The sequence below is a fragment of the Anas acuta genome, chromosome 2 (assembly GCF_963932015.1).
Source record: "Anas acuta chromosome 2, bAnaAcu1.1, whole genome shotgun sequence".
In the NCBI taxonomy this organism is placed as follows: domain Eukaryota; kingdom Metazoa; phylum Chordata; class Aves; order Anseriformes; family Anatidae; genus Anas; species Anas acuta.
This window is the reverse complement of record NC_088980.1, coordinates 136,108,521-136,129,450: the sequence shown is the minus strand read 5'-3', so window position 1 is coordinate 136,129,450 and position 20,930 is coordinate 136,108,521. Positions and strand designations below refer to the sequence as shown.

The window sequence follows — 20,930 nt, the reverse complement described above, 5'->3', positions numbered from 1 at the left end:
TTAGAGATGCGGGTGAAATAACATTTCAAACAGAAAATAAGTCGTGAAGCATCAAGTAACACAAAATGAAAAAGGAAAGAAGGAAGCCCTGTGATCATTCAGCCTCAATTCTTATAAAATACAGGCCACGGAATCACCCTCCTGTATTTAACCAGCAGCATGAATCTATCAAAGCCACCACCACCAATAGAAGTGCAGTCTCACTAAGTTATTTCAGTCATTAACAGTTGCATTAAAAAAAGGAAAAAAAAAGCATCTTTTAACTGGAATTTATTTGGGCTACTAGCACTTGTTACAGCTTAATTTTCTAGACATTTCATTTTTGGGTACACGGTGCAGTTGCCTCAAATACCACTAGATCTGCCTCCTATAAAACATCTCTTCCAGTCTTGTAAACAATTCTGATAAGAGTTTCATCTTCTGCTCCAAATTCAAGTTGAGACTTAAGATCAGTGGCTTTTGGAAATTCAAAGCAAAGACTAGAATTGCATTTGGAAGTCAAGCTGTTCTTTGAGGCTTGTGGGGGCACAAGACCACGTACAGTGCTAATGTGACACAGGACAATCACAGAGCCTTTTCTCACTACTAGGCTATTTTGGTTTACATGTCTAAAATCAGTGAAAGCGGAGACAAAAAAAGGCAAAAGATACTACCTACCTGAATGCAAAGATATGGCCAAAAGGGTATGTATATATTTAATAAAGAGAAAAGAAAAAGTGAATGCCTGAAATAAGGTATTATCTTCTGTTTAAATAATAATTTTAATGATTTGTGAAAAGATTAAAGCATTACGACGCTAGCAACTTTGAGTTACCCCTGTAAACTCTCTCCTAACAGCACTCTTGAATCATCCCTAAGGGTATGTCAGCTCCAAACTGTGATTTCAGTGCAACTGTGTCAAGAAGTTTCCTAATGAACTAAAATAAAAGCTCTCTATTGCCTCAATGAAACAGAACATGATTCCAAACCACAGAAGAAAACGTATTTATTTTTTTTTATATAGGAAAAAACTGGCATCTCTTTTCCCTTTAGACTATTAAATGCTAAAAAGACTTCTACAGATCGTGACTGATTAACAACGTATTAATGATGAAAAAGCTTCAAAGCAACTATAAAGCAAAACTAGAGCTGGTTAACAGAAATTTAGACTGTAGTTCATGTCTCTATTTTACTTACTGTATCTACTCATCATTTTTCACTACCATTTTGGGCAGCAATTTCAATTCATACTGCAGGAAAGAAAAGGATTCTTAGCTCAGTGGCACAGGAGTCCGCCACAGACTGTAGTTCTGCTCACTGATACAGAGAACATATCAGAGCTCCCCTCCTTTTTTATTCTCCATATTTCATGCTATTAGACCATAACATTGAATCTTCTCTTTGCATCATCAAGCTCTTTTCAATATCCTACCACCTAAAACAATTATTTTCTTGCCATTCTTTGTCAAGTTTTCAAACTGACTTCTGCAATATTTCTGTGACCTGACATAGGCTTCTACTTTCCAAAATGAAATATGGACTGGAGTCCTAAAGAGATGATATTCAAGGCATATACTTAGGCTATCATATTAAAGCTTCATGCTTCCCATGCCTTTAGCATAGAAACATTTAAACCACTATAAATGCAGGGGAACCAAACATTATCAGAAGAAGTTCAGTTACATTCAAACAACCAAGAGCGGTACACTGAAATACCAGACTGTAAAGGAAATTAAGGAACGTGAAATGCATATAGAGAAATTCTTATTCTAAACACAGAAAAGTCTTACGTCGTTATTGCAGATAAGAATTTCAAGGGAAAATTAAAGAAAATCTCACAAAAAAATGAATTAAGATGCAGATAACAGATGCTACTTTGAAAGACTGAAAACAAAACCACCTGGTGCACTAAAATATAATCTCATGTTCACCCTGGCAGCATTTGAACTGTTAGATGGGTTCAAGGAATGCTTGGGCACCATTATACAAACCTAAATGACAAGCTTCATAACTCAGATCAGCTTCTGAATGTAATAGGAAGGGAAACACACCAATCTATATCTCTAGAAATTATCCGGTTTATTTGTACATGTGCTTCAAGGCATACTTATAGAACTCCCAGCTTCTTTTTCTGCAGCTCAGTTTCCTCATCAAATGCTACCATAGAAAATGCAGCGTTTGACTGTTTGATAAGGGAATATTAGAAAAAATATGTTTTTCATTGAATGCTCAGGACTATATTTCTTTAATCTCACAACCAACCACAGTTGTGGACTTTTAGTGCTTACTGCAACACCCTAAAAACTGGTCACTTGCTCTTTTCTGTTAATTGTTTTCCCCTCAATTTTTGAAGTCAGAGCAGCTCTTTACTGACATCATTAGAAATTCTGAAAGCTTATACTCAAACTCAGACAAATCATAAAAATGAAGATGGCAAAAGAACTGGGAGGGCATGAGATGGGAAGCACTCTTCCCTTTTTCAGCTAGGTTTTAAGAGTTTTTTGAAGTCATTGTGCAAATTTACACAAAGCAAATTTTATGAATTAAAGAGGTAGCTGTTCTTAATGCTGACTATGGTAGAGGTACTGTCTCGGTGATAAGCACAAATCTGCTGGCAAGCTGTGTTTCATTGGTAACATATGGGATACTGCAACATATGAATGGATAGCAGCATAAAAGTGATCCCACTGGGAAAGTAGCCTTGACAAGAAATACACATCAAAGCAAGTTTTATAAAAAGCTCTCTTGAAAGACAGAAGATCAAGTGCTTAGCACTTTGGTGATCACAGCCACCTAATCTAAGCCCAATGGACGGAATACAGAGTTAACTGATGAAACCAGGAGCTGTGAGAGCTAGAGCAAGATGCAATCATCTGAGCTTTCAACAGTACTGCAAATGCTGTTACGTCAGTGCCTCAAAGCTGGACTTTAAAGCTCAGTCAGTCTAAAAAGAGTAGACATAAATACCCATGGATTCGTAATGTCTCTGAAGTGACCTGGTTTGCTGGCCTTACACAGTACATTTTTAGATGCAATTTCTTAAGACTACACCCAGAATAGCACACTTCACCCTTTCTGAACTATACCTTAGTTATAATACAATTTCACAGTGTCTGTAAAGCTGTTGAATACACACAGAAATGATGTTCTTTAGAAACCAGGTGGGACCCTGAAAGAATCTGAAAAAAAGATTAAAAGATCCAGAGCAGGTGTTTTACGTGGTATACCCCCCTGCTCTAAACTTGCCCATTTACTGCCAACAATGCACTACACACACTGGAAAGACAATAGGACAAAACTGGTTACAACAGCAAACACTCACTGTCAAGTACTCACACAAAAATTTAAGCATGTTTAAGCATGAAAGAGAACAACTGGTCCCTGATTCCTTGGTTTGTAACAAAGTATAACAAAGACCTCCTATCACTTCAGCAGATTTTGAGTGGAGAGAAGATGAGATTTTCTTCCTTTCTGGTGAGCAGGACTACCACTTATTTCCACTCTACTGGGAGAAAATGGACTCATTACTGACAGCAAATCACAACGGACTCATGTGATGTCCAAAAGTGCCTGAAAAACACCTATTTCATTCCTAACTTTAGTCATTCTTTTGAAGCTTGAAATCTGCTATCCTACCAAGCAAAGAACTGAAAAAACCTCTTCCAACTTGATTCCTCCTTTCTTTAACACCAGTTGCAGATGGATGGATGACCAATTCTTGTAATGGTGGTAACAAGTCTAAAAGGTACTCAGAAAAGAGTGTAATTCCATATCATACAATTTAATTGGGGTCTGAAATTCTGAGATGATTGATATGTAATATCAATCTATATGTAATACATATATATACACACAGCAACAAAATGTATTATATTCCTTCAATAGTGAAGATACCAGAAAATACAAATTCAGAAATCTAAGTGGACATAGCTATCAAACAGTGAGGAGCATGTTTTTTACTATCTAAACTGAAACTAAAAGACAACACGTTGCTTCTGAGTACAACCCACCGATCTCATACTAAATAGACTGATGCAGAGAGCAGAGAAGACACTTTTCTGAAAAATTTGGAGAAGACAGTAAAAGATGGATGAAAGTGGAAAACTCAAAGTTTCCTTGACTTCCAAAAATAGTAAGTTGGCAGAGCTCTTTAACTCAGCAGAGAAACTCTTCTTTGTCAGCCTGTAGTAAAGCATGTCTTTAATCATTATTACTTTTTTAAAGGATTTTTTCTCCAATAATTCAAATTACTATTAAGCATAAGTAGTTTAAGGTAGTTTGACTACATCACAAATCTGAGATTACATCCAGGAGAATGAAAAATGCTAACACATGAATAAAGTAGTTGGCATAAAAAAATCGCTGTATCTAGCTGTGGTATGTCATGCAAGTCAGGTAGAAGTGAGAGATTTAACATAAGAAGGAAACTCAAAGCATCTGCAGAGGTGCAAGGTTATATCACTAGCTTCTGTAATGTTGAGATTCTTGCATCCTCCTCAGAAAACAGGCAGAGGGAGACTACAAATTTACCTCCAAATGTGAGAATTCATATGAAAAAAGAACTAAAAGCAGTTCCTTATATGAAGCAATGAAGCTTTTCATCTTGCAACAGCAGGTTAACAAAAACATGTCAATGTCTTTAATTTAAGAATTCAAAAAAAAAAAAAATAAATCCTGAAATAATTAAAAAAAAAAACAACCCTTGTACCAGTCTAGAGTTAAAGCATTTCTATAAGGCTACCTGAGAGTTGCATTTCTTCTTAATTTCTGCATTTTGTTCATACAGAATTCCCTATGCTTCACAATAATTGAGAATTAAAAAAAAAAAAATTACAAAGCCTTCTAGTTCAGGAAGAAGCATCTTTAAGAGGGAAAACATTTGAAGCTCACATGCAAGAGAGTTTTTCCCACCCACCTCCCATACCCAAGTGACCAGATCCCCTACCAAAATGGCTCAAATTTCAACCTGACCCTCTCATATAAAGACACGAGTCCAACTTGCTCTAGTCTTGATGCCAGTAACTGCTCTGTTTTTCAGGGTGTCTCTTTGAGCTGGACTCCTCCCATCACACCTATTGTCACTAGGGCTAGAGCACCAACTTGTTTACTTCTTGTGTTGAATACTACTTGGACATCATCTTGGACTAGATGATCTCTGAAGGTCCCTTCCAACTGAGCTATTCTCGGAGTCTGACGCAAGCCATTTTCTAGGGCCAGAACTAGAAATAAGTGAAGACAGCATGAAGGGCAGAAGATGAATCTATTAATTAATTTGCTTCTCTTTTTAATACAGATTCGTAATTCTGGCTGTACCATCACTGTACACAGTTCTGCACAATTTCATCCCATCTTCCTCTTTTCCAGACAGAGCTAGGGATTTTAAAAGACCACTGTTTAAAATAGGACTGTCATATAACATTGTCTTTAGATCAATAAAAATATATTTACAGTGGATTGAACTTTTCAATACAATTTGTATTATTTTTGGAAATAAGATGGTGCTTTTCAATTTAACTTTTCAACAGTAAGTACTAAATTAAATTTGCTAGGACACAATTAAAGATCAAATGTAACTACAAGCAAGCTTGCTGTTATTAATCAGACAAGAAGTAACCAAAAGGGGAAAGGAAAAAGATCAGACCAGAGATGTCCAATAAAGAAGAAAAGGGTAGAATATTCCTGGGATCAGGAATAAAAACAGTAAAAGAAGGAAGACATCAAAAATGAGATGCAGCAACAAAGGAAGGGTGTAAAGACAGGAGAAAGAAGTACAAGAAGGTGTAATATCTGGATTTATTTATCATGTTACCTCCAAAACAAAGAAAATAAAGCCAAAAGATGACGTTTGAAAAAAAAATATGAAAAAATAAAACACATTTGTTTGATCTGTATCCATACCAGCTTTATGATGTAATCTCAGCAGAAAAACTACAGCCAGGCAGGGGACCATACTTATTTAGATGATCTCCAACTAAAACAAAGGTGTTTCTGGAAACAGCCCTGATTACCGTCTTTGAGTCAACTTCAGCCTTGGTTACAAAGTACATTTTGGAGGATGGTAAGCAGATGTAGGGGCTCTTATTTTGCATAAGACAAAGCTCCAAAAACTCAGGAGCTGTGCTCATAACACAGAACTCTCACACTTCCTCAGAATCCGTGCTTTTAATTATCATATCATGCACACTGTCATATATATGTTTGTTAATGAAGAAAAGCATAACAACACTGTAAAGCAAGGAATATTTTCCTACAATAGCAGAACACTTCAAAGTGTGGTCAAAGCAGCTACATCTGCTGTGCCATATTCAATGATGCTTCACTTCACATTTTCATTTCACAAACAAGAAGGGACATTCACTTGATGCTGTTAAATAACATTGTAATAGAACACCACCCTTTCTTTATTCTTCAGAAATTCCCCTCCAAATACAAAATTAGAAGTACAAAATTAAATTTAAAGATTTTTTTGCTTACGATGATTTTCTGAGAATTTAATGTTTCCCTAACTTTACCTGCCTTATTGTTACTGTTTTTTTCATAGAATGGTTTGGGTTGGAAGGGACCATAAAGTCCATCTAATTCCACCCCCCTGCCATGGGCAGGGACACCTCCCACCAGCCCAGGTTGCCCAAAGCCCCATCCAGCCTGGCCTTGAGCACCTCCAGGGATGGGGCATCCACAGCTTCTCTGGGCAGCCTGTGCCAGGGCCTCACCACCCTCTGAGTGAAGAATTTCTTTGTAACATCTAATCTAAATCTATTAGTTTAAGACCACTGTCCTTTTTTAAAAGAACCTGATTTAATATAATAGATCACCTGAGGCTTCAGACTAGCAATTGGTATTGCAGCATATCATAGGGTGGCATCTTACTATGGTGAGATGGGTGCCACTGATACCTTTGCCTGCCACAAGAGAAAAAATGCCCCCACAAACACCGGAGCCACATAACATTAAGAGTCATTTTGAATGTTAATTTGCTATAGTATATTAAATAAAAGTAACTTTAGAGCATATTGCTATTTTAGAAATTATTAACATTGTAGGCACTGTTACAGCAAGTTTTAAGTCCAATACCTGGAATCTGTCACAGGATTTCAACTGTATGACTTTTTATTTGATCAAGAAGATACAAGTTATACAAACCAACAACTTTTATTATCTTTCAGTATTACATCGTTGCAAACAGCAAGCCTGCTTCTACCATATGTATAAACTCAACAGTTTATAGAGATGCCTACTCTTAAACCTATGTATTTTGAATTATCGTTTGTTTGGTTTTATTTTTTCTAAAGAAACGATTACTTCTACAGCAAACATTTTTGTTACAAGCCTCACAGGAACATTTTCAGTTCTGTACTTGTTTTTTATTTTCATTCACCTTCCACAATGATCAATTCCACTCATTATCCTTGCTTATATTTTTCCATCAACAAAATCAGAACCCCAATTAGACGATACTTTCCTGTTACAAAATTTCTCATTATGAATAACAAGGAGGAATATATAGTATTACAAGCTGTTCTAAGTTCTTGTAAAGCTATACGAGGATCACAAAGCATTTCTATTAAATTCCATAACAGCAAAACAAAAAAACAAGAAAATATGTTATTCAAACAAAAGTACTGTCCTGCTCAACATTGCAATCTGAATAAGCCATCTCACTTGGACTGAAGTGCCTAATAGAAGGGACCAAACTACAATTTTTCTCATTACTTTTCTTCATAAACCTTAAGATGTTGGCTTTTACTCTCCAAGAAAAGATCTTCAGCCAGAACGTAACTTCTGCTAGTGACAATCTACATGGGAAAACTTAACGGGAACATTTTCTCCCGGATTTACAGTGATTTGGAGAAGAGAGAAAGGCTTAGATACCTCATTTAGTCACATACTTTTGTGCTCTCTTTTAACGTGTACACCATTGGCTCCCGCAGCTGACAAAAGCAAAGAAGATACCCACTCATTTTCAACTATGCCCATATAGGAATTTTAGTACCCATATTTAACAAAATGGAGGAAAAAAGGAGTACCCGGATGTGTTAGAGAGAGATGAATGATGCAGAAAAGGATTCTTACACTAAACTGCAATTGAATGCTGTAATTTAATACCTATCATTACTTTAATGCACATACACAACATTCACCTGAACAGTACAGCACCAGTGGAAAGGAGAAGACTCAGTATGAAGCTACTACAGCTCAATTTTACAATCTAATGTAAAGATTTGCTATTAATTTGGTTGGTTTGTCTTTTTTCTTCTTTTAATGTTTTTTCCAACAGTACTGTTTTAAGAAAAGACTACAGAATGTGACAGCACACATTTAAGATTTTTTCAACAGTGACTACTGAAGCCCCATAAATTATACTTATGATCAAAACCCCGTAACAGCCAGATTTAGCAGCCCACAACAGTTTTGTTTAGTGTTTAAGCCGAAAGGAGATAACATGAAACCATAAAGAGAAAAGATTAGACTATTAGTAGACAAAAATTACTAATTCTTTGTGTTGTATCACCTGTACACATCTTCATTTCCCTCTCAGACAATTCCACTGTATAAACTGACCTGAAATGCTGCAACATAGGATTCTTTAATCTAAAGGGGAAAAGGGGAGATAATGATTTCAGAAATTTCCACAACTGTCAAATTACCAGAGCGATGGCTTGAGATGGAAGCATTCAATATTGTAAATATTGATAGATATAAGATAAGATGAATGATAAAGTAAAATGGGAGATTTTAGTCATTGCTGCTCCAAGTTACTTTCCAACAGTCCCATGGACATGTTTGATATCAATTGAAGAAAAGAATTATTTTTTACAAAATACTAGTTCTGTAGAAAAATTTGTCTCTCCATGCCATGTGACCCTTTACCAACATTTCTTCACCTGCAGGATGGAATGGTTTTTATGTTCTGGTTATGAATAATCACTGATCATTCACTGAAGTAACTGGCACTGCTACTAATATGGCCAGGTCTGAAGATTCAACTAAAAATTAGCCAATATGTTATCACTGTGTTGTTAAAAATTACATTACTGTAATTTCTTCATCAGTCCACTTAGAAAACAACTTCGCAAGGTCCCTTTTTTTTGCCAGGGGCAAAGTTTCCTTTTGCTCTTCAGAGAAGCAGTGTCATTACATCATCACAACTTGCAGCATAAGTAGGGGCAATACTTCTGTTACAGAACCTCTCTGTATATGCACCTTCTTAAAACACAAGCAGCAAAAAATACCACCATGGCATTCTCATTTGTGCTTCATACTTACAGTAGCAGTCACTGGTGGCTTCCTGGCTGACACTAACCTTGACACCAACTTCTCTGGAACTTCTCTCCCCCTAGAAAACAATCTTTCCTCCTGTCAACTCTGAAGCTTTTGCATGTCTGCTTTGAGCTCTTCTCAGGAATTTTCCGCTTCCTATTATGCAGCAGATTCAAGAGCTGTTATGTTCTTCCCATCCTCCTTGTAATGCATTGTATTCCCATATCTTAGTCTCAGCGTGCTCAGTTGCTCTTGGAAGAGAAACCACCTCACCCTCCGTGTAGTTTTTCACCTGACATAGCCCATGGCTGCTAGAACAAGGCAAAAAGGCAGCCTACCTCCCTGCTGTCCAAACACACCTTTCTTAACAGGACATGAAATAACATAAAGCTAACAGCTGAGCAAACAAAACAGGTGCCCTCTGTTACTGCTTCAATTGCTATTTGTGCAAATAAACTACAGACTCCAGAGGAAGGGCACTATTTATAGCTCTAGGCTTAGGTGTCTTGTTTTTGGTAGCCCACCAACATACCCAACAAGAGTTTGCTGTTAATTTCAACAAACGTACATGCTGAACAGAGTTCTCCTGCAATTTTGAAACATAATTCAACCAAAGAACCTTACATATGCTTATGTATATGTATAGATTTCATGTATGTATGCATTCCTTTCACAATCTATTGGCTTTTTTTTTTCCCTTGGCTGCGCTATTGACACTATGTATATGTTCACTTTCACCAAAACAGACATTTTAAAAGTCTCTAATGGATTTTTACATACATCTGATTCTTCAGCATGACGTTACAGATTTGAGTTAAGCTTTTATGAAAGCCTTAACTAAGCGTATCGCTGTTCTTTCATCAGAATACCATGATTTTTCCATTTCAAAGCTTATTTGTATACATAAATCACAGCAGAAAAGATGAAAAGGTAATTATAATTACAGGTTTAACATGTTTACTTCATATGTTAGCTCCTTAGTTCAGGCCACTGAATGATCCAATAAGATCATTGCTTCAAGGAGGGAATTTATTAAGAAGATACTTAACAAGCTAAACACCACTGATTAGACATGGAAGTGATAAAACGCCCACCTACTCCATGCTCAGTTAAATCACTTCAGACTTAGGAATATCACTGAAAATATCTATAATAAGATAAAAGAAAAGATTACAGAAAACTACGTTGCATTCAACTATTAAAGAATTGCGCTTAGGTTGGTTATCCACACCCTATACTGATCTGAAATTAGAGCTGATAATCTACCACACGTTCACAAAAATGTACAACGTATGAAACTACTGCTATTTACACACTGCAGGTAGATGCCTGAGTGAAGGACAAGGACACATGTGGGTACAATCACCGTGCAAGACAGTAAACTGTTTATACCACACACATTTTGTACAGCTGTGTCTTGCCACTCCCAAGGAATTACTGAAGAGAATGCACCCTTACACTTTGATTTTAACCAGAAAGGTTAAGTCATAGTCCTCAAACTGAATGCCAAAACTGGCCACATTGTGTGGAACAAACACAGATTAAATGCCAATATGTTGCAAGGAAGCAATTAGAGCTTAACAACTTACATTACCACTAACCGTAGAAATTCTAGGCTTTTGCTGGGTTTTGTGTTTTGGGGTTTGGTGGCAGGGGAGAGGGGTAAGAGGAAAAAAGTAGTTTTAAAACCAGGGGTATTAGAAAAGCAAGTCACTTATTTCAGTCTTTTTCCTAAGTGGTTAAAAGAACTATGCAGCAGCTCCACAACCCTTTTTTATATGTACACCTGGGAAGAATACTGAATCCTGTTACTTTCCTCAGTGTTACCCTGATGTGGTTTAGACCAGATGTTTAAATGTTACAGTATGTACATTTTCTTCTCTTCTTCCAAGGCAAAAGCAAAATAAGAGGAATATTTGACTTCACTCCACAAGAGACCTATTTAATAGTTTGGCGGTTATGTAAGTAAAGGTAGCTTGGCTAAGTCAATGTTGACGACATACAGAACGACATGATCCTAATGAGTTGGAAAATATTGGCTCTCATGAGATTCAACCAGATGCTACTGCGCTGAGAAAGCTACTGTATTATTGAATTTCATTTTTATGAGGTAAAATTTATTATTCAACCATTAAGGTATCCCACATGAAATCTTGCATAAAATAGTTTTACAGTTACTTTCTGGAAAGTAGATTTTATTTTAACTTTAAGACATCATTTACATGAGGGATTCAAATGCCTATTTGATCACCTTCAATAGAGAAATGTAAGGTCTGCAAGCAATTTTCCTAAAAATACCAGATTAATGGAACCGAACTGTCAACAAAATAATGAACTACCTGAACAGGACAAGGAAAAAGTGGTAGCAAGTTCCAGTTTTCCAGAGTAAACTAAAGCCATGTGTGACTGTGTATATGTTTTCTTGGCAGGCTGAAATGCTTAGAAACTGAGTGCTTCAGGTACCTACTAACAAATAATGAGAAAATACACAGTAAAATTACTCCATAGGATTATTCATGCTCAACTTCTAAAAGATATTGTAACAGTATTTTTCAAAAAATTTCAGTATAATAGTTTTTGTAAAAATAATTGGAAAAGTGTTATTAGCATCATCAATACATCTACTCATAAAAATGTAGAAAGCACAATGTATATCTGATTCATGTTTCTTTCCGCATGTATAGGAACTGAAATGCAAAACAGGGATGTTTCTCAAGCATGTGCAAGCATAAGAACTAAAATGCCAATACACTATTGTGTTTATATACATCAAGTGTTATAAAAATAACTTGGGAAAACAAAAAATAAATCTCTGAAGAGCTATGTCTGGGCTGACGACTAAAATCCACTAAATAGTTACCAATACCTATAGATTTCAAATCATATGTAATCAAAAATCTGTTTTTTGCCGAATTATTATCAAGGTAAGTAAGGCACAACATTTAAACAAAGAGTAGCATTACAGTAATCTTTAATATAAAAACCACATACCCTTCTTGAAATACTCATATTTAGCTGTTCTCCACACATTCTGAGCTCAGGCTGGCAGTGACAGTACAGCGTTTATCTTTTTATTGGTAGTTTTAACATAACATACGTTACTAACGTGTGGTCAACACAAATTTTTAGTATCACAGTCACCTCATTCTTAAATTCTGTAAGAAACCAAAACACACACGATTTGCTTTTGAGATTTCAAAACTTATTTTTTCAGCCACCTTTCCTCTGGATGAGTTAATAAAAAAAAAACTCAGACTATCTGATAGAGGCAGCAAGTCTACTAACCAACAACTGCAAAATACTTCAGGAAGATGTCTTTCTCCTGGTAGACAAAAGGCTTTGGAGAACAGAGGGAGACTGAAAGGTGGGGGAGATAAGAGTGTTAATCTTTGAGACATTTTCTCCTCCTGGTATTTCTTGAACCTACTCATAATAAGAGTTTATACAAGAAACACCTTGAGAGTCTGTTCTGAACCACTACATCACTTTCGGCCTAAACTAGTTTGAAGGAAGTTTCAGAGCAGAAAATATCTCTGAAGCTACCTAGGACTGAATCCCAGACAGTACGTATAAATTCTGCTCCTATGTTTCTGGGAATACCAAGTGCAGAGCTCCCTTTTTGAACCTCAGCTCTGAGACCCCCAGCACAAGGATGTGGACCATCTAGAATGAGTCCAGAGGAGGGCCAAAAAGATGCTCAGAGGGCTGAAATCCCTCTCCTGTGAAGACAGGCTGAAGGCGCTGGAATTGCTCAGCCTGGAGAGACCTCACTACAGCCTTCCAGTACCTAAAGGGGACCTACAGGAAAGCTGGGGAAGGACTCTGGCAGTGAGTGTAGTGATAGGACAAGGGGAAATGGCTTTAAACTAAAAAAGGACAGCAATCAGATGATCTTTAAGGTCCCTTCCAACCCAAACCATTCTATGATATGATGGTAATACTGGTTGGACCAGGAGCTTTCAGAATGAGCAAGCCAAGAGTTAGGGCAAAAAGGTAGTCAGTCATTTCGTAGTCTTGGATTCACAACTTGAATTCTTTACTTAGTGAGAACAAGAAATACAGAAGTATACAATTTATCAGGTCAACCACTAAGCCATAAGCAAGATCAAAACAAGTGCATGTATAATGTACTGTCCATTTGCTTTATTTTAAGTACTTAGAATTCGTGCTCCAGATTTCTGTTCTGCAAACATATTTGTTAGCATGGCTGTATTACTGTCCATCGAACTGAAGGAATGAAACATTAGGTAAGGGAACAGCAGAACTGTGCAAACCGTAGGAACATCTAAGCAATCAAATTTCACATTTGTATTTTCACATTTCTCTGGAGCAGATTTTAAACCTACTCCCTTCAGAAGTATTGGTACTTGAAAATAAAACCTCACCAACTCATCCTTAGGTGACCACAGAAACAAGGAATAAGAATCAATAAGACTTTGGGGAAAGTAGAAAAAAATAAACACTTCTTACTAAGACTTCTTATTAACAGTTACTCCAAGAGTTCCACAACTGAAAATACTGCAGTTATTTTGCATTAGAAAAACAGATTAAACTTAAGGAAAAAAAAGAATGACTGAAACAGAAAAATAGGACTGAGAAATTCTTCTAGAGGTAGTCTAACCTACCATTCTGCCTCAAGTCATGATTTACTATTTCTGAGTCATTCCTTTAGCACATTCACAAAAGCAGGTAATGATAGAGATGCCAAAAGATCTCAGCTATTTTTGTTACATGTTTGGTCACAATACCGGGTCTGAATTATCCTAGCCTGCAATGAAATATAAGTTAAAAATACATTATCTTCTTGGGGATGACCTTATGCACTTGAAGAGTGGTCCCCCCAGTAAGCTGGTCAAAATCTGTTACTATGAATGTTTAGCAGTGAAAGGTTCCAACAATAAATCTGATCAGTTGATGGTATGATTTCCATAAGCAAATATCAGAACAATCAACTACATTTGTCATGTGTCTGTGATCCTCAATACACATCTGACTAGTGGCCAGATACTGGCCAAAATAAGTGACTAGGCTAGATGATGCAATACCCAACTTCTTGTGGGTTTGGGAAACCCCATAATGAAGTAGAGGACGCCAGTTCATATGCTGTTTGACTCCATGAAACAAAACAGAACATATACATTAGCATTACAGTCTTTTTGACTTTAGTCTTCTTTTTTAACCTCATAATTAAAAATTAAGATTTTCCTCATCGTTTGCAGTTTTGGAATTACTTTTCTTTAAAAAAGAAAAAAGAAAAGAACAACGCTGGAACACAGTTTAATATCAAATGTAGAACATTTTAAAAGCTTATTTAAAGTCTTGACAGTATCAGAAACAATTCTAAGAGGCAAAATACCGTTTTAAGAAACAAACTGTCCCAACAGACAGCAAGACGACCTATCTAAAAATCAAACATCTTCTGTTAAGAAGCTATAAACTTTAAAATTCTTATCTGGGAATTTCCTCCCAATTTTGCGTCTCCATTCTATTCAGCCCTGAACAAACAAGGAATTCAATGCTACTTACTGCCTACCTGCAGCTTCCATGAGCCACTCTCCTAGAAGGTCACACAGACAAAATCAGAAGGATTTCTCTAGAATGAGAGGCTTGGCACACTTTTACTACTTTCACTGGTTTACACCTTTTTTCTGCCCCCCAGAGTGGCATAATATAATAATGATATCTAAATATAAGAGCCCTGCCTGGTTTCAAAATATGAAACCCTTTATTAGCATTTTCCTGGCTCCTTTCATAAATCCTTTACTGCTAGTACTGTTAAATAATCTTGGATTAAATCCCATAAGCAATATTTAAATTAATAATCTACACTAATGAAATAGCTTTGTATACGGAACACAGAAAACAAGAAAAGCAAATTTGATTTGTTTCCTAACTTTAGGCAAAACAAACACATTTGTTCATTCATTCTCAAGCGAGAAGAGGGAAGAAGAATGTGCCAGCATTCAATACAGTGAACAAGTACTCATCCATACTACAGTGACCATAGTCATAAAAATATTGTACGTAGTCAATTGAAGTAGTCTTAACTTATTTATGAGGTAGCTAATCAACATCAAGATTCAGAAAAGTAAAGCATTCAGATCATGTATGTTGGTGACAACCTCAGCATTTTATCAATATTCTAGCTAAATAAATCCTTAATTTCTTCCTAAAATTCCTAGATGTTTTGCTAAAGCATGACAGGTAGCCAGCCTCATTATTTACATTATCACATCTGAGACCTGCTATCTTCAGCAGTTTCACAACAGAAACATTTATTTATGAAACTAGATGAGAAACATATGCAGCCCTTTAAAAAAATCAACCTCTGTATGCCACTGATTAATAAATCCCTTAATAATCCGGTATTTATTTCATCCAACAGCTTCACCTCTGAATGATCTTAAGTTACAACACGACACCATATAAGGTAGCAAGGGGTGGATGTTTCAGATGAGCGAAGTATGGAAAAATTATCCTGTATGGGAAAATTAAATGCATCCAGAATTTGGTGCCAAGGAGTGAAGCTTGGTGGCTTAGCTTACATCCTGGTTTCTAAGCATAAGCTATAAATACCCATATACATACAAAAAACATTTTGTCTGTTAACTACTCTACGTAAAAACCTGGATTTAAAGGATATAGTTCTATGCGCATTCACTAGCAGCGCACTGTAGCACAGTAAGGGTATTAATCTAACATACTTAACCAAAAACATCACAAATTTACCTGAATACTGGAAAACCTCATTCAGTAAAGCTTCGTTTACCACCACAGAACTGACACTTCCAATGGGATGACACCAGCTCTGATAAATAGTTTGGAGCAGAAGGGTTTGGGCTCTAGTTGCTTGAACTGTCAAGTTCGGAAGCTCAAATATGCATTCTGTTAGTGGGACGTGAGCTCGCTTGTTCCTGTTTCAAAACATTAAGGAAAAAAAAAGAGAAATCATTGCTTTGGTGAATAACAATTCAAAAAACAAGTCATAGAACAGCAGACTGCCAGCAGTTAGCCTATAAGGATGGAGCTGTGTGCCTGTTAAAATTTCTTCTCATAAGAGCTGATTCTACTTATATTGAAATTCACCCCACGTAGGAATTCTGTTACGTTCTTCAACTTTACATCTTCCTATAAAATAGGAGAGAATATCAAATATTTTTTAATTATCTCTTGGTTTTAACACATATAAATAAAAGCAAGTCACCAAAATAAAAGTGACAAAGTTGTGCAATTACTAAAACCAGAGAATAAATCTGTTCAATTTTTTTTTCCCTGAAAATATTTTAAAGCTTACTGTGAATCAGTAAACAAAATGAAATATAACTAGTGATCCAAAAACCCATATAGGCAATATCCACACAACTAAATACAATTCAAAAAAAAAAAAAAAAAAAGAGTTCTGTACGCTCATTAAGAGATTACAAATAGGTACTAATGTTTTTCAATGCTTTATAATCTGGTGGGAAGTTAGGGATATTGGGATGACAGGGCAAGGCATTCTGTTTGGAAATGAATTCTGCATCTAGTCCAGTATCAACAAGAGGGCTCTACAACAACTATCACAAAGTCACTAAATTACTTTCTCTTCCTAATATGTCTATTATATATTATACTAGTAATATTCTAGTACCTAAAATTAAGCAATAGATTGACTTGCTACATTCAACAAAAAACACAGCAGTTTTTCATTTCCACTCTGGAGCGTTTTCTTGCAGCATATTTACAACATTATCATCTTTGACCTAATCACCTCCTGCTCCATCACCGAGATGTACTCTGTTTCAGCAGAATTTTCCCTGCTGCCCCCAGCATATAACCTCTTGCACATAGATAAGTTCGTCTACATAACTGCACTATAGGACAGACCCTTTAAATATACTGGGTGTACTTTTTAGAACCCTTTGTAGTATATTAGATTTAATTTAAGGTACTTGAGCATCTCTTATATGAGAAGAGGCTGAGAGAGCTGGGACTGCTCAGCCTGGAGAAGAGGAGGCCCAGGGGATCTCATCACTGTCTGTACATCCCTGAGGGAAGGGTGCAGGGAGGACGGAGCCAGGCTGAGTGCAGTGGTGCCCAGTGCCAGGACAGGAGGCCCTGGGCACAAACTTCTCCAAGAAAGCTGTGAAGGAAAAAAACACACCACCACTTCTCAGATTCATCACCATCATCATCTAGATGAAGAAGTAGAATAGCAGAGTACCTTCCTTGCTAACACTTCTGGCCCAGAAGCTACAAATATCTGCACGATGAATGAAAAATGCCTTGTAAACCAGCACCGTAAACATCAGAAGGTTTGTATCAACTACCATACTGACACAGTGGTACAGTCACAGGTAACATCATCACTCTAAATCTGGGCTTGCACAAACAAGCATTCACCTTAAGTCACAGGCAGATCTCCCTCAATTCCTTTTGAACACCAGCAAACAGCCAACTGAAAATCTTTTTTATCTCAAACAAGAGGAATTAATCTCATCAAGCTTTACACACCTACAGTATAAATAAACATCCATGTAAGATGGCTGTCTAGACTTAAGGTAAAAGGAAAGAAAACACAAGGAAGGACTTACAGGCAACACAGATCTAATTATTCCAGACCTGAGGATTATATGAATTGCTCTCTACTGGTCACTAAATCTCCCTTTGTAGGGAGTGGGAAGAAAATGATAATTATCTTAGCTGTATATGTCTGCAGCACAGATCAAAGTTTGATAGATGAAGCCCATCTGCAACAGCTAATTCCGTTGTGCCATGCTAAAAACAAAGGAAGAAATGAAAAGCTGATTCTTATGACAGAAGACACCCATGAAAGATCCTCAGAAAATGGATGCAACTACAGACAGAAGACCCCCCCCCCCCAAAAAAAAAAAAAAAAAAAGCATTTTGTAGCCTTCTGTAAAAGTAATCAGCATTTGTTAGACCAAGGTTATTCAGCCTTATAAAAGCCTGGAATCACGGTAGTCCATCTCAAAAACATTGAGAGGAAAGGGAAGGAAAAAACACAGCAGTAGAACTGCCTCTGAGGTGTGACTCATTTGGAGCTAACGATAATTGTGCTGTCAGCTTTGTCAGCTTTTCAATTTAAGCAGAAAAGGTGTGCACAAGTAATGGAGTGCATGCAGAAAGGAGTACACAAAGTGACTCTGTACTTGGGATAATCCTTCCCTGCAGAACAAAATGCTATGTACCCAATAAATAAAAAATTATTTTAAAACTCGAGATTATACAAGTAAAATTATTAACTCTGGTGTAGTCCTTTACTCTTTATTTACTCTTACATAGCATTCTTATGTAGAAATCCTGAAAATGAGATATGCGTGTTAGTAAAGCTTTTTGCAAATATATCAAAAGAAATGTCATGTGTTGTGACATCAATCTGAACGCTTCCTAACATTGCTTTTATCAAGCCATTTACTGTGATTTCCTACTATTTTTCTCATTGCAGAGGTGCACTGTAACTTCTTCTTTTCCTTTTTGTCATTAATAAGTGATATTTTCTACCTTTTCTCCTCATTTCTGTGTATATATATATATATACACACACACACACATATATATATATATATAAACAGGATTAAAATTAAATATGTCAGAAAAAGATTTCAAAAAACAGGTTCCCTACTGTAAAATTTAAAATGAAGAAAAAAACTTTTTCAACAATATTCAGGACAATCACAACTACACAATTATTCCATTAAAATAACACATTTGTATTAACAAACTCACGTACTACAGAGTCCTGTGAAAAGCTGTCACAACAGTAGCATACAATGCAGCAGTGGAAAAGATTTTGCTTTAAAAGTTGGGCTATTCATTTAATACATATTACAGCTACTGTACTGAACTACACGAAACTTAGAAGTTTCACATAAAATATCCCCTTATGGGTAATATCAGCCTATGAAATATTTTCTTTGAAATAATATGCAAATTCTAAGCATATTGTATTTTAACAATCCCAGAGGAATACACTGGACTGTGCTTTTTCAGATGACTTTATAGGATAGGAAGTTGAAGAAAATAAATCCTTTTTTTACAGAAAAAAAATCAAGTCCATAAAGGTGTGGGGAGGGGGTAGGTATTGTACCATGTGTGCAGCAAATGTTGCTTAAGGAAATTTTAACTAGAGCTGGCTAGTGATGAAAGTGCATTTATAATTCAGGATTTATTATAATAGTTTTGAAACACAAATAATGCATTTAAAAGAACTTAAAATACAAGCTTGCTACCAAACTGCACCTGTTAATACAGAAAATCGCTCATTAATAAGGTACTGAGCTAAATTTAACCATATTTTATGGCCCAAAAGATATATTCAAGCAATAAATGAAAATAGTTATTTATATTTTTTTTCAGTAAACCAAGTCAGATCTATATTTCGGTCCTGTATCATTAAATGTGTATTAAGCAACTGAATGTGACTTCATATCAAAACTCATCACCACCCTAAAACAGTTGTGACCCAGTTGGATTCTAAAACCACCCCTTCAACTGCACTGTAAAATTGTAACAACAATACAAATAATTATTTCTCAAACCCTTACACTCAAGAGTTAAGATGCAGTCCTGAACATATGTTCATTTAACTGAACAGGTTAAAAAACTACCAATTCAAACACTCTTCTCTAGGGGAAAATAAATCCTAATGTAACTAGCGGGATAGACTACTCATTAAAGCTCAGCTTGGACAAATTCCAGAATAAATTTAAGGAAATATGAACAAGCAAGTCTTGCTGTGTAGTGGCATGGAGTGAAAATGAATCTGTCCTAATTAAATGATTTCTAAATACACTTTGGTTGTACCCGGTTTGCTGACAAACTGTAATACAGACTTGCTGAAATATTTGGATAAATCTGGCGTACCATTAAAGAAAATAGTTTTCTTCGCTATTTTTGAATGAAAACATGAATTGGTCCTTATTATACACCACGCACAGGCACCAATATAACCAATCCATGTTAAGTTCACAGGCCTGCTATGAAATATTTTCAGTTTGTAGACTTCAGGAACAGCAACTCATTCTTTTAAAATCAACACCTCAGAATGATTGAAAGAATATAGCGGTGAACAGCTGGCTCCAGAGGTTTATATAGAGTCCCTAACTGCAAAGCTGGAACCTGCAAAATGTTTCCAAAAATTTAATTTTTGTTATTACTCATATCCTGTACAGTAAAAAACTATTAGTTCATTTTTTCCAAAATAACAAAGCCAGTAACCTGCTACTAGAACCCAGCAACTGTGCCTTAGAAGAACCTGAATGCAATTTAAATGCCTAAATAACTTCACCCAGCATTTGTACACCTTTCCTCCTCTGCGAACAGAATATGATGTATGCTGGCTTTATACTTGACAGGAACAAAGGTTTTACCTACACATATACACCAAATACGTATTCCTACTTAATCTGATCCTTTACATCAAGTTTAAAAAAAAAAAAAAAAAGGACCATTTTGATCCTTTCACTTCACATCATTTAAGTAGTTGCTATTAGGTAAGGCAAACAACAAATATCAAAACTCTGAAGGCAGCATGAAGGTAGAAGAAGAAGGGAAAGGAATTTAACCACTACAGTTATGAACTGATTTATTTTTAATGCACAATTATGTCACTGTTATCATATGTCATATCACACAGCCACATACACTGCCACAGGTTTTGGTCTTAAAGACAGCAACACAGAGTTATT

The 20,930-nt window shown here is 36.1% G+C and overlaps 1 protein-coding gene across 8 annotated transcripts in view; it reads right to left on the bottom strand.

The window, feature by feature from the left end:
* The window catches only part of VPS13B (vacuolar protein sorting 13 homolog B), a 459,168-nt gene that overhangs the window by 346,710 nt on the left and 91,528 nt on the right, over nucleotides 1-20,930 (bottom strand). For all 8 annotated transcript variants that reach the window (XM_068672350.1, XM_068672346.1, XM_068672349.1 and 5 more), the window contains one exon: nucleotides 15,970-16,154. In XM_068672350.1, coding sequence (XP_068528451.1) covers nucleotides 15,970-16,154 — 185 coding nt within the window. The remainder of the gene's footprint in view (nucleotides 1-15,969; nucleotides 16,155-20,930) is intronic.